This window comes from Pocillopora verrucosa, chromosome 3 (assembly GCF_036669915.1).
Source record: "Pocillopora verrucosa isolate sample1 chromosome 3, ASM3666991v2, whole genome shotgun sequence".
NCBI lineage: Eukaryota > Metazoa > Cnidaria > Anthozoa > Scleractinia > Pocilloporidae > Pocillopora > Pocillopora verrucosa.
In genome coordinates, this window is record NC_089314.1 from 29481253 (window position 1) to 29496409 (window position 15157).

General features: G+C 35.3%; 2 protein-coding genes and 1 long non-coding RNA gene across 3 annotated transcripts; 2 read left to right on the top strand and 1 right to left on the bottom strand.

Moving 5' to 3' along the window:
* Nucleotides 1–241: 241 nt before the first annotated feature.
* Nucleotides 242–5291, top strand: LOC131793063 (uncharacterized protein C8orf74 homolog). The gene is made up of 3 exons (XM_059110481.2): nucleotides 242–503; nucleotides 1646–1944; nucleotides 2926–5291. Exons 1-3 carry the CDS (start codon nucleotides 251–253, stop codon nucleotides 3223–3225), a joined length of 852 nt encoding a protein of 283 aa, XP_058966464.2. The 5' UTR covers nucleotides 242–250; the 3' UTR covers nucleotides 3226–5291.
* A 1203-nt stretch (nucleotides 5292–6494) lies between these two features.
* LOC131793054 (uncharacterized) lies at nucleotides 6495–9758 on the bottom strand. Its single transcript, XM_059110472.2, has 3 exons — nucleotides 9229–9758; nucleotides 8387–8618; nucleotides 6495–7851 (listed from the first exon to the last, which is right to left on the bottom strand). Exons 1-3 carry the CDS (start codon nucleotides 9523–9525, stop codon nucleotides 7577–7579), a joined length of 804 nt encoding a protein of 267 aa, XP_058966455.2. The 5' UTR covers nucleotides 9526–9758; the 3' UTR covers nucleotides 6495–7576.
* A 34-nt stretch (nucleotides 9759–9792) lies between these two features.
* On the top strand, nucleotides 9793–11631 carry LOC136279312 (uncharacterized). Its single transcript, XR_010716810.1, has 2 exons — nucleotides 9793–9937; nucleotides 11472–11631. It is a non-coding gene; the product is annotated as an uncharacterized lncRNA (long non-coding RNA).
* Nucleotides 11632–15157: the final 3526 nt, after the last annotated feature.

Here is a 15157-nt window from a genome sequence, read left to right on the forward strand (position 1 = left end):
ATCATTGAAGCCATGAGCCATAGAACATTTTTACGACGTTTTATCAATGCACACTTGATTAGTTCTAATTCACGCCTAGAGGAAATAGATAAAAAGTACTTTTATTAAGGAAAAAGAGCCAAGTTCACTTAGGTTTCACTGTATCTATTGAGTTATTTTCCACTCTCTGTTTGAGCTCTCATTAAGCCCGCTTTGTGTGAATCATTAAGGACGAGTTTCCCTGGGAACAAATGCCTTTCGAGTGGTTAACATGGCTACCGAGTCGGGCACTAGACATAGGGATTTTAAAACTGTCTTTTGTGTTACCGACGTAAAAGAAAGAAAGAAATTGTTAGGTAAAGTTCTACAAATTCCAGAATTTAACGAAGAAGATGATTTGAGGTCCGGGATACTTCTTGATATTCATTATGACACGTTGGCTTATTTTGTAAACAATGGTTTTCCATGGCGAGAAGTGGCTCAGCTGTGGGAAGTATTTCAAAATTTATTAAACGAAGTACAAGGTGAGCTACTACTTTGAATTCGTCAATCGATGAGTGTTTTCCCTGCCGGTATTATGTGCCACCTAACTATGGATTCAAGTCTAGTTAAGGTTGTAAACATGATTACCTCAGCCACATATCAGCCTTTCTTTTTTTAATTGTGATTGACTTTGCGTATAATTATCCCACACTGTCTAAACTCCATCACTGTTTAGTGTCGTTGACTTGTAAAAAATTTGACGTACAAAATTCAGGACTTGCCGTATTCAGAACGAATGATTTGGCTTTATGCAAGAAATATGTCCCCAAAATCTTATGGCTGAAAAAAATATGTAGTTGAATGTTGTGGAAAACAGAATCCAAAGCTCTTGTATGACATAAGATCTTGTTCAAACGCTTACTGTTTTGCTTGTGAAAGACCTGAGTCAGCAAATTTAAAGATTCAATCAATAGATTTGGACTTGAATGTGGTACATTTTTTAAAATTTTTCTGCAGATCTAAATTTAGTTTTTGTTGAGTCATTTAAGCATTTCATTTGGAGCAATATAATTTGGACAAAAATCTCCCATTTTATTTCAAGACTTAATGCTAGAGTTATTGATTGGCTGTAAACTTTCCTGTATACTTTTCTAGAAGGTGAACTCTTATGACTTGTGTTGTAATGCAGTTTTAGTCAACTGGAGCTGTCAAGTCTATTTGCTGGCAAAGACTGAGATTTTATGGGCATCACCTATCAAGGGTGAGAGGGGCAGAGAGGGAATGGGGGCAATGTTTCCCTTGAAAATTGTAAAAATATGAAATATCTAAGATGTGCATTTCTCTAATCTGAGAGAGAATTTCTGCTGTTAAAAAGTGTGTGAAGTGAGTGCATAGGGAATCAGGAGTAAATTATGTTTGGAAGGATAATTAATTTTATAAGTACCTAATTAAAGCAAAAGTTTGCTATCTCAAATTTTAAACCTTAAAGGAGTGAGAAATAATGGCTTTAGCATGAGAGTATAAGATGAGAGTGTAAGGTGTTTGTGCGAGTCTCATGCTCAATGCATTTTCTGCTTAAATTGTTTCTTTTATTTACCCAGTAATTTACTGGATTAGGGATTCTTCAATTCATGTCATTTATTTATGTGTAAACTTCACCAGTAACTATTTTGTTTTTGATCAGGCAAACCACTTGAGGAGGCTATAACACTGTTTAAACAACAGCTCAACAGAATTGCTCATTATTCCAGTGAAAACAACCTCAAGTCTATGATAGATTTTGTTTTCATGACATTATTTCAACACTACAAGCTGTATCAATTTGTTCTGACACAAGAAAGAGCTGATGACATCACCAAGTGTGAGCTAGATATTGAGCCTCCCTTGGTTCCACAACCTCTGAGGGATGGTGTACCTAAGAGTGTTTGGGATGAAGAACAGAGAATAAAACAAATTGAAGAGATGGAGCAAAAACGCATCCAGGTATGTGACTGTGTATGCAACCATTGACCTAGTAGCAAGTTAACTTGAGAAGTAATGTCCATTCTAAGAAGTTGTACTGCCTGATTCACCTCAAAACCTTTCTTACTTGAATCAGCCTATTTCAATGTTTATTATGCTCTTTCTTGAGAAAGACACATTTTATTGGAATAAAAGTGTAACAATATAATGTATGTACAAGAGCGAGCAAGGGTTTTTTTGGTTGACTGGAACCGATGGATAAATGTTGCCTGCCCTAACTTAAGTGGTCCAGAAGTACTGGTTATTAAAGAATATGCATTTCCCTCTTATGATTTTATGAAATGTTCCTCTTTATTGGAGTAATCAATGCTACAAAAGAATACATAGCTAAGCCCACATATTTCATTATGAAACTGGGGATCAATATACAGTTGAACCTGTATTAAGTGGCACTATATAATATGCAGTCACCCTGTTATAAAGTGGTTAGTTGTTAATTTTTCTCCACATAATTATTGTTACAATAATTTTCACCTCTATTAAGCAGTCATGGTCATCCTTGACTAAGTCCCAGCATCTGGCCTTTATAGTCTTCTTCTTACATGCGTTGAACAGTTACTTAAGCAGAACCTCTCGAATAAAACTAGGAATAGTACTTTGAGTTCAAATGTGCTCAACATATTGCAAATTATCTAATTTTTCTGAGAAGTGTTGGAACAAATATTGTGCACAAACATTATGCCTATAGATATGACCTAGAGGCCCAACTGATAGATAGAAGTATATAGTAATTTAGCTTTAGTGTTCTTTTTTTATGCTATGTCACCATTTTGATGGTTCTGTTTACTGGTATTAACAAGGAGTCAATGCATTTTCAATTATGGCATTAAATAGTGGTTATTACTGCTGACTACTTAATACAGGTTTGACTGTATTTGTTCGTAGCTTTTTCTTCATCAATCACTGTTACTCCACACTGATACTGTTCTCTTTTCTATTTAGGAAAGAACAACATACCATGAAAATGAAATCCAACAAGCTGTTCAGCAACTGGAGCAGCAGTTTTTGGAGTTGGACTCATCACCAGAAAACTTATCAGCAGAAAATTTAGCCACAGTTGTGGCTAATGTTACTGCTAAAAAGGCTGCTGTGACAAGTGCCACTCTCAGTTATAAAATGGAAGAAATGCATGATTCTTTAAAATTCAAGTACAAACGGGCCACTGTTAGTCAGGAGAATGATAAGGGAGGTAAAAAATCTGCAGCTTCCAGTCGTCGTTCCAAAGGAAATTCTGGAAAGTAGTGATCTCATTGTGCAAGTATACTTTCCAGTTGTAAATGTACTTTGATATAATTTTTTGACTTTCAGACAAGTTATTTTAGAGATGAATTTCTTATCATTATTTATCACTGTATTGACATTGTGAGCTAATTATGTGCAGTTTTACGAACTCAAGAGTCTATTTTTTCTTTTTTTTTGAAACTTATGATTGCTAATACTTTAAATTTGTGGTGAACATTCACTGAATTTTTGATTCCTTTTGCTTAATAATGATTTGCTAGGTTGTTGAAAGTGTGTGTATGCAAAGGCTTAGAAAACTGGGAGAAGCCCTGCTCTGCATAGGTGTCTCTGTTCATGTCTCTCCTTACTGTCTGCCATACAATACTTATGATGTTAGCTCAAAGAATTTGGTATTGGATCAACTAATATTACCCTAATGGATATTTTCTTTATTCTCATTACTTGTCTGCTTGATATTGTATTGTCATTATAAGGAGAAATTCTGTCTTTGTCAGTTATGATAATTAAAGGGTTTTGAAAGAGATCAAAAGATATGTTCAATAAAAGTGTTTGGACACTTATCCTTTATTTTTTCAAAAATGTGGAAAGTTACATTTTGATTCTAAGTCCTGCAAAAATCATGAAAACTGGGAATGAAAGTGTTAAAAAAAATGAGAATAAGTCACAAGTGTTATGTTTTTTCTTAGCTGCAACAAGTGGAAATCTTTGTGAGGTTTCCTTGCCTCCTCTTCCCATTTTTTTTGCCTGTGGGATTCATTTCTATTCTGCCCATCACTGATTTCTTTTCTGTTCTTTAATTTTTGTGTGTGCTCAGGTGCACTGATTTCATAAATCTTGCTTCAAAAAGGTTAATATGTGTTCTTAAAGTGGCCACTAATCTACTCAAGGAAATATTTTACATTGATTTCATGTCACTTACATTCTACACTTCCTTAAATATTTTACTGTTGGTTTGAGACATGGTGTTGAATTTTTGTTTTGAGTTAAAAGAAGCAGGAGAAAATAGTTTATTTGAGATCAGGTAAGGATCTTTTTAAGGGGTGCTTCATACCCTTACCTTGAGGCAGTCTCCCTGGTAGATTGATAGATTCGGACTGATATTGAAAAGGCCACACCCCTCCCCCATAGCTTCCAAGTTGTGTCTAACAATTGGGGCTAAATATATCACAACACAAAGTTAAAATTGGTTTACAAAATTTATTCAACAACAATAAATTTGGGGGGTCTGGCTCTATGAACAATAACTGAGTAGTAGCTGGTAAGTTAAAATCTTAACTGTTCAAGGCTGATGCTTCAACTTCAGATTTTCAACTGCAAATCTACAACATTGGAACACAGCCAAGTGCTGTGTTCCAATGTGTGAGATGTTATTGAACGAGAGGTTTAACATAGGTAGCTGACAGTTGTTATTGATGGCTACAGCCAAGTGCTGTGCTCCAATGTCTGAGATGTTATTTGCTCTGAGGATTAACGTGTGTGGCTGACAGTTGTTGTTGATGGCTTCAGCCAAGTACTGTGCTCCAATGTCTGACATTCCAATTTTTTAACATCCCTTTGTTAAAATGTTTTCTTGTTAAGTTTTGCAGAGGAAAAATGTCATACGTGAAACTGCAAGCACAGTTCTGTCACCAGTAATGCAGACAAGCATAGGAATATTGAAATGTATTTTGATTGAATATGCTTGTTTTTTTAATTGAATATGTGATGCTGCCAAGTTTGATATCAGTCAGCTAAGAGGATCAAAAGATATTTGTAACCAAAGATGAAAGAGAACTGAAGGTAGCCATAAGTTAATAAACACATATTATAATTAATTTTTGAATTGCTATTTTCACCTTTTGTGGGTCATGCCAGAAATTTCTATGAGCTTCTTGGTGCAATATTAAAAACTTTCTCCATAACCATCAGACAAAACATGCAAAGATAAGAAAGGTTCATCCTTCACCCAGGCAACCAGCAAGATTACCTGTTTCCTCAAAAAAGTGCTAGGAAGCTCATTGAATTTCACGACTTGTGTCTACAGTGCATATTAAAGAGAGGTGCTTGTTCAGGCCCACGTTTATTTGGAGAATAACATAGTACTACAAGAATGATAATAACAGCTGTAATAAGATGAACAGCAGGGGGGGAGGAAGGGGGGGAATTCAGGATAGTGAAAAATAAAAAAAAAAGAACACATGGTTCAGTCAAAATTTCCTTTAGATGTGTATTTAGGCATTTACATTCCAATCTGTATTTAGGGGAAGAATTTTGCCTGAAGACCACTTATAGCAACTTAAAACCACTTGTAACTAAGTTTCATCTGTACATTGATGCTCAGATTTTACAACGAAAACCCCATGGACAGATCTGCATGTAGGCTAATTATGTGTACAAATCATGATGTTGTCCCACTGTCATCAATGCATGTGCTGCTGCAATGCACAGTTTTCTTTTAGCGGGGGATGGGGGTCTGCTGGGAGGCAACTTTTCTGAAGTTCAAGCAGCAGAACATGTACACTGTGAGTAGTCTCTAATTTTGGTGGAGTGATTTGCTAGGCGTGCAAAATACATACACACTCACATGAAATTTTGATACCCAATGTGAAGGCAGCACCAAAAATTAGATTGGACTAATTTTTGGGCTCCCTTCATGTCAAGTCTTCTCTAAATTTCACACACATGTGTTGGTGTATTTTGCCCTAAAATCTCACGTTGATTATTTATTTTTACAGATCAAGAACAATCTGCCAAAAACTGCCAAAAAGTGAAAACCGCACAATTTTCATGATACACGATACCTGGTCAAGGTTTCCAGTATCAGTGATCAACTCCTTCATTTCTGTGAAAGAGAATTAAGGATGGATATTTGAATATCATGCACCACAGCAATTTTCATCACATTGTAGTGGTTGGATCTTGACAGTTGGATTACACCCTATGTTGTGAAATCAGTTATAAAAATGTTGCAGTTTTTCTTTTTCTGTCACATTTCTTTGACTCATAGATTCGAAGAGGAATCCATATTCTCAAATCGAGCAAAAACACTGCTGTACTTGCAATATAGGAAAGCAAAAATATCAATTTTATCTGTTTTGCAAACAAAGGAGTTATCACTGACACTGGAAATCAGGACCAGGTATTCCTAGGGCTAGGGAGCACCAATGACGTGATTTGATCTGGTCCAGTCTGGTCCAGTCCTTGTTGACGCTGCACAGAGGCAAAAATTGATTTAAAAAAAAAAGACACTTCAAATGGCCCAAGAAGGCTTAAAAACATCACAAATGCATCAATTAACATTTCAATTAACTTTATTGAGATATTCAGACCAAGATGTAATTCTTAGATATGCAATTTTCAGAGCTGTATTCATAACCCTTACAGATTTCATTTGTCTCATGTCAACGAACACTTGGTGTGGTTTGCCTGTGGTATCCACATTATCTTTATCCATTTATAAAAAGAAGTGGCGAAAATGATTGATCTCCCTCCAAAATCGCTTTTTTTATTAAGACGATTGGCAACGAGGAAAGTTTCCTCATTTAAATAGGCAAAAAAGGAGAGTCTGTACAAATTTGCTTGTCACTAACATGATTGATACATTGTAACATTTTAAACCAAAAAATATGCTTGGTGATTGAACTTATTGCAGACAGTTTTATAAAGCTGTTAGTTACTTGATTAAAATGTCATGGAAACTGTTTCACAACAAGCATCAGGTGAAGAACAGAACTGCCAAGTCCTCAACAAGGAATTAAACCTAAGATCGTCAGTTCTCTATCATCTGAGATACAGAGAGAGTGTTGGAGAGCTTTGCACTATGTGCATATCTGACAAGTTTGCTGCATATTTAGTATGATTTTCTTTTTGTCATGTTCCTGGCAAATGACTAACAAAATCTTGAATCCAGCATTAAAAATACATCCACCAAAATATGTAGCATTTATGTTTGGCATAATTTTATCATATTTGTTTTAAGCAGAATTTACAGATTGTAGAGTACATTCTTTAACAGTACTAAAGCTTTAAGCCTTTACTGTCTACATGGTGTCATTGCATTTGTCTTTGGTGGAATAATCCACTCCTCCCAGGAAATTAAAACTGGCAGAGAACTTGATGAAATCATCCTGGAGAATTCTCTGGTACTTCATTCCAAGGAACCATGGAGGTTGGGATAAACTTCAATAGCACTGCATAAAGCCTACAAGAGTTACTTTAACCTCTCAAAAAACAAAAAGTGAGCTAAAAATGAGTTAGGGTGATTTGCCTTTCGATTTCAAATGTAAGGCTTGCACATTGAGTCCAGTCTCTTCCCTTGATCTTCTCTCCATAAGAAAAAAATAAAGAGCAGCAAAGGTAACTTTGCATTATATCATCCAACGACTTCCAGCTCAAATGACTGAGAACAATCTACATCTTCATTTGCAACTTGTTCACTCTGCACATTAACTGTTACTAGCATCTTCATATTTTCTTTTGCCATTCGGAGCTCATCAACTTCAAAATACATGCTAAGAAGTGGCATTTTCTTTCCAGCACAACAGTCTGCCTCATACACAAGCTTGAGCAAAGTCCAAATAAATCCAACTGCAGGCTGATTTAGGAGAACTGTTTGTCTTATTTCACTCACTAGCTTCTGCTTTGGATCTAACAGTAGAGAAAATGAAAAAAATACAAAGATCCAAGTTACTCCTTTTTTTTAACACCTGTTGGGTCAACATCTCCGCATTTTTTGTGTAAGAATCTGGAAATAGTGCTTTTCTCAGGATTGTTAACCCTTTATCTCCCATAAGTGACCAAGACAGAATTAAGTATGATATTAATACAGTATCAAGCTGACAAGTGAAGAGAATAAAGAAAAATATCAAGGGGATTATAAGTTGATGTAATACATACAGCAGCTTCAAATAAGCACCCTCCCTTGGATTAGCACACTGACTTCCCTTTCAGAACAAAAGACCCCTTCTAATCAGTACCTCTTCTTCTTGGAAGGAAATACTATAAAAGGAAATACTTTCAGCCATTTTCTGAGTAAAAAGGAGCTAAATGTTTCATTTCCCATACATGATAAAAGGGCTGCCTATCATTGCCCCACTTCACATCCCAATTCATCACATCATTTTCAAAAAGTGTCTTTGAAGGAATCTGAACATGACACATACTGTAAAATGTATAGGCATACTTGCATCAACAATGGGATATCTCCTTCCAAATAGTTTTGACTCTCTTTTTAGGATGCCATGTAACACTAAACTGTCCAAGACTATTGTAGCAGAATTTTCTCTCTCATAGGATCCATGGATTATCCATTCCACAATTGTTCTTGGTTTTCCCTTGGCAGCCTGATGATACTTTACAATGTCCAGAAATAAAGCCTGGTCTAAGTATGTCCCAGTTAAAGTGGTATCTTTAACCTGTAACCAGAGTTAGATTACCAGTGGTAGTTATTGGATACCAATTCTATAAAGAATGGTACGTGAAAAGTGGACTATTTAATATACTAATTTGCAGCTGATTTCTCCATAGAGTGGTACTATTTCACTTAAAGGCCAGTGTAAACTGTACTTCTCAATGTTTTCCAACACATGACAAAAATTACACCTCCCCACTTCACTCAATAAAATAAATTAATGACCCCTTATGCACCAGCTAACACTAGAGAGTATTTCATTCTCAAATCTTAAAGTTGATTCGAGCTAAGACAGTATTTTTCTGCTGTAGCTCTTGTGATAGCCCTGCATTTGTCCTAACCCCTAGACATCCAAACAGAAGACAACAGAATTACTTTGCGTTAACATAATTACGTTTGATCCAATTTTCATTGCATGACTAAATTGTCCAACTGATCAGATAATGAAGTAAGAGAGTGAATTTACGTCCAAGTAAAACGTATTGGACAAACCAAAACCTCATAGTATAACTGACTTTATACCATGAGGTAAAAAAGAACTGTTGTTACTGAATAGCTCAACAGACACAAGGTTAACCGAGCAAATGATTACCAGCGTGCATAAAAATACCTACTTTCACCGTGATAACTTCTCTCGTCCTGTCCATCCAATGTTTGATGTCTTTGTTGAAGTCAATTTTATCCAACACATACAAATCTAGCAAAACAGCGGCAGTTGCCATAGTTGTCATGACATTCGGTCTTAGCCTTCCGGCAACATCTCCTGTGTTTTGATTTTGCCACAACAAGCAAAACGCTTGTGATAACCCTAACTCTCCCTGTGAGATAGAATCTTTATCAAACCTATCAGAAGCAAGAACTTCGCCCAGCTTCACAGCCACCGTCCACTCTGAAGCGTCCTCAGAAGCCATGTTTACGAACCGTTTCACGAATGGTTCCAGGTACAGCAATGCAAGAGCAGCGTTAATCGACCCCGTTTGTGGTCGTTAAATGGAAAATTCGCCAACGGAAAGAATGCACAGAGTGGTATGCGTAGGGTGAGCTCAATGTAAGACGCAGTTGAAAACACCGTAAGTGATGCTACGCCGAAGGACGTACGTCGAAGGCTTTTTAGGTATATACGCCATGGCTGAATGGTCAGCATTAGATTCCATCCACCAAAACCACCTTGGTCGAGAGGGACTGAGATGGAATGATGGACAACTCATGACTTGTTATTCTAAATGAAAATTACGAAGCTACGACAACATGCCGACTTATCCCGATGACCTAAGTGTATTATTTGTTTGGGAAATTGCGTCAAAACTTTTTACTCAAGAAATGGTAAGTATTAATTTATTGTTCGATTGTAGTGTTAAAAAACATTTTACGCAATTTTATGCAGATATTTCACGTATTTAAAAGGTGCCCAGATGTTACGTAGTTTTGGTGGATGTCATTAGGGAACATCCACCAAAACTTTGACCAAAACCATCAACAATTTATTTTTTTTAATTTTAGCTATAGCCACTGTTAGATGTTCAGGGAGACAAAAGATTTATACCAATAATTAGCAGTTAGTGCTCTGGCTAATTATTTTTTATGGTGCACAATTGCTGACAGACCAAACGTTCTTAATGATTATCATAACTCATAACACATAGGATAAAGTGGTTTTGGTGGATGTTTCTCTCCATCCACCAAAACCACCATAGCAACTTCTGCTACTTCCTTACAAAAGACTGATGTGACCTGCTATTTGGAGTACATAACCACAATCTATTTCTTTGTATGTAGAGATATTTTGCAAAGTTCTTGAGTCAGCACCTTTTATTACTGAAACCATAATCATAACATGGTGCACAATATAGAATGCAATAGGTTCTGGTGTGGCAATCGTGTAATCTTGAAACAGGAGAGTTTTTAACTGACTTAAACAGACATTTGCAACAAAATCCCAGGTCCAGAAATTTCTTCCACTATTTCTGCTAAAATCATAACCTTTAAGTACAACAAATCAGCACATCAAAAATTGTTATCAGGGGTCTGAAAATCCTATAAATCTTTCACATTTATTTCAAGTAACCTTTAATTTCACATGGATGAATAAGTATACACTCAAGATGCAGAATGTCTTACATTTTACAAATTATTTCCCTTTTTATGGATAGACAGTGAAAGGCCTTTGCCACATTGGTGAATCAAACCATTGTATACCATGCATTTTGTGATAATGGTTTGTTTTTGCTCACAATATCCAGAAAAATGGAGGGGATAAATTTAAATAGCAAATTCTATTAATGGTTAAAATTAAATAACATTGGAAGATCAAATTAACTTTGTACTGTTTAAAATTCAGTTTTGGTTTCTTGCTTATTCCAGCCTCTTAATATTCAAAAGTATTCCTTGTCATTTTTGTGTTCTTTTGAGTAATATAACTTGAAAAACAAACACAGAGAAAGGAAACCACAAAGGATTAAACTTGAAGCTAAAGCAAAGTTTAAGTTGAGCCATAGCTGATCCAAATACTGAGCACTTTATATTGTAACCCATTTAGCAGTAAAGTTTATCTAGTATATGTCTGCCAGCTTGTCACAAGTCTTACCCTCTCCTTCAAAAGTCTCTTTAAAAATTAAATTTTTCTTTGTGGTCCCTAATTGATGATAAGTATATTACAGCTCCTCAATTTCCCTCTCTCAAGACAAGGTTACTCTAAATTTAACAAAGTAATGGACTTGATAAAACTCAAACTATAACTCAGCTGGCTGCTACTTGCAACCTTAATTTCTTGATATCAGTATACAATAATCAATATGTTATAAATAAGAACCCTAATGCTTAATTTTGCAGTGATCACCTTCCTCCTTTTCATTTGCAGACCAGACTGGAACCTCTATAGATGTGTTTGCTTGTTTTGAGTGGGGATGGAAGAAAAGGAGTCATGCCGCATATCTGATTTATTAAACCAGATTTGTTCTGTTTATACATGAGTAGAACTACCTTGTTCTCTGAAAAAAATAAAATTTCTCGCATTTTTATCTGTGTTTTGCAGTCAAACTTCCTTGTGTCTTGGACAAGAAATCTTATTTTCTTGAATACAAAATCTTTGTTTCCAGCCTTCTATAATAGGTAAATATAACAGTGTAAGATGAGTGACAGTGTATTTCTCAAGTTATTTTTTGGAATGTGACAAAACGGAAGTGTCATAGTGTGATAAGGAGCCAATATATGATTGCTTGATAGAAAGCAAAAAATGCAGAATTGCATATATTTTCTCCTTTGTCAGCAGCATATGTTAGTGAAAAGTTCTTATAATTGTTAACTTCTAACCATCTTCAATTTAGCCAAGATTGAATTGTTATCACGTTTGTCATAAAAGTATTCTGAGATCAATGTCATATGACCCATTCATGTATTTGACCTTTCGAATTAGCAAGCCATAGTTGACAGTAACACAAAGGTTGAGGATAAAAAGAAATTATTATATACAGTACTTCTTCTGCATATTTTCGTTTCCTTTTCTCTCCAGCTGTTCTATCTTTGCCGTGCTGGCAATTGAACACTTTCCTTCCCAAAATTAGGAAAGGCACACCAGTAAAAAACGAATTTTTGCTCCTTAAATATCTCATGCATCTTCCCCGAGTATTTTGTGACTTCTGTCCGAGGAAGGAGGTGTAAGCATTAAGTTAACCCGAATGATTCCACAATTGTGGTATCATCCAAGCCATGCCAGAGGACTTGAACGAGGTAAACTAGTGAGAATGCACAATAGCGATAGCAAAGCTTTGTAATGCCAAAGTGCTGTATCAATATGTATAATTATGTATACACCGGTGTTCCCGAAACCTTTGACCGCTTTAGAGAAAGAAAACTTCGTCGTCAATCCTGTTTCAAATTCCGCGATAAGTTTATGCGCCTCATCAACAGAATTGACGTATCCTAAATTATCTGCATGTCTACCATCAAGCAATGGTTCGCGACTTAAAATTCTCGCTATGCTGTTTCTGTTTGTTCCTCAAGAATCATGGGATTTACAGCTTCGAATGTTCGGCTACATCACTTGCGGATTTCCGAGAATCTTCGGTTATGTTTTGCAAGTCATTAAATATTCCATCTCAGTCCCTCTCGACCGAGGTGGTTTTGGTGGATGGAATCTAATGCTGACCTGGCTGAATACCATATAGACGACAAAATGGCTGACAATATATATGGTTAACCTTCATGTAAAACTTACAATATGTCCTTGTTAGCCATGTTATACCACGTTAACCCACATCTACCCTAAGTTAGCCATGTTCTACCACGTTAACCCACAAGCTAACCATGTTCTACCACGTTAACCCGCATCTACCCTAAGTTAGCCATGTCCTACCACGTTCACCCACATCTACCCTAAGTTAACCATGTTCTACCACGTTAACCCACATTTACCCTAAGTTAGCCTTGTTCTACCTCGTTAACCATAAATGACTTATGTTCATAACTAATAAAGTTCTTCTAAAAATGAAAAGATGTGATATTTTTGGGGAGATCCAGTGATTGAGACATTTAAGAAATTAAGTTATGAAGGGAAACTTGGTTTGTACTTCTCACTACTAACAAGTCTTGTTGACAAATATTTTCAGATCAGAGTTTCAAATAAAGTAAATTGAAGACGTCATTTAAAAGGTGTTTTTTCTCAAAGGGAACATTGACTACCTCTGTCTTGTCTGCATGCCAAATGTTTGCAAAGGGTGTGGATGATCCACAAGTATTGGAACTCTTACAAAATGTTTTGCAAGAATAAAAACAGCAAAACGAATTACAGCAATTAGTCACGAAAACAGAGCACAAAACTTAAAAAAAAAACCAGCAACAACAATCATGAAAAAAGAAAGATTAATTAGGTGTTGAATTTGTTTGTCTAAGGCATGAAATTTCTACTAAAAATAATGAAGTCTCTGACAGTGTTTGAGGCAACTGAGCTTGACTGTTCCAAGGTTTTCTAACAAAGGCAACCAGTAATGTAGGTTAGTAACTTAGTTAGTAATGTAGGGAAGTAACTTATGTTCATAACTAATAAAGTTTTTTAAGTGTAGATAACAATGTAATTAATGTTAATTATTGTGGAAGTTGTGTACCAAGGAACAGCTAATGAATGTTTGATGATTTTGGCACAGCAGTGAACATGAAACATTAATTTGCATCACAATAAAAATATTTTATGATCATGGAATCCAAGAGTCCTTTGAGATTAGAAAGCAAATCTGTGATATGAGTACATTGGATTAATTGGCAATTTCCATTTAACATAATTGACTGCTGGTTCATGAGAACATCTATATTAATTTAGAGATTTACTAAAACTTAGTTTGATTAATAAGTTTCATGATCTTTAAGTTATAAACATATACATGTATGTATATCTCTTGGTAAGTTTTGTATAACATACCTTTTATTGAGCCAAAGTTTTAAGCCTCTGAAATTACTCCTTTTCTTAAAACCTTCACATTCAAGGTATTGAGAATTTTTTAGAATTTATGTGGACCTCAGGGTATTTAAATTGCCTCAAATTCAATTCCCAGAAATTCCCAAGAATTCCACCCTTCTTAAATTATAGGTAGTTTGTATAGCTGAGAATTCCTAGGAATTCCTAGGAATTCCAAGTCCTCACAAAACTGGAGTCTTCCTTTCCCAGAAATTCCCAGTAATTCCAAGCTTTTTAAATCAGAGTTAATTTGCATAGTTGAGAATTTTTGAGAATTTCTAGGAATTCCCAGAAAACTGGGAATTCAGTTCGCAAGGGTATCTCTAAAAAACTCATAGCAACACTACCTGGGGATAAGAAAACACAAACATTAAAAATCAAAGTGTAAAAACAAATAGTGTTATGTGACAGTGTTCTCCTTTTCAGGTGATACACAGTGAAATTCACTGCCTGTTGTACATGTACCTGTTATTACAGGCTAAAATCAGTTGGAAATTGGAAGTCTAGAAAATTAAACAACAACAGCAAAAAGGTTTGCTTATAGTCAGTTGAAAAATTTATCTCACCTGTTGTGACCAAAAATAAGCAAGACCACTGTATGATATACTAATTATAATATAAATTTATATCATAATATATAGAAACATATTGTTTAGTATACCCTTGTTTGGCTTTCTTTCATCTCTTTGAGTTCTTACTCAGTTTAAAATAATATGAAAATGTCACATCACTATCATAAATGTGACTGATTTATTGCAAAAAAATTTCATGAATTTCTCACAATTTTGACCACATTATTAACCCTTATTGTTAACATTCAAATCTTCTCATTGTTCTCTTTACATTTCATCTGGTAATGACAAGGAGAATTTGGTTGACAATCAAGAGCTTCCCAAATTGGACATCATTTCCATTATTCTTACGACCTTTTCATTTGATTCATGGATGATACTGTAAGGAGAAATTAGTCATTCTTAGAGGTTAAAGAGTTATTTAAAAAATTGGTGATTCAATCTAAAACATGTAGAACAGTTTATACTCACTATCATATTGTGTTCTTCCAATTGTCTGTATTAGAAAAAGTTGTGTCCATTCAC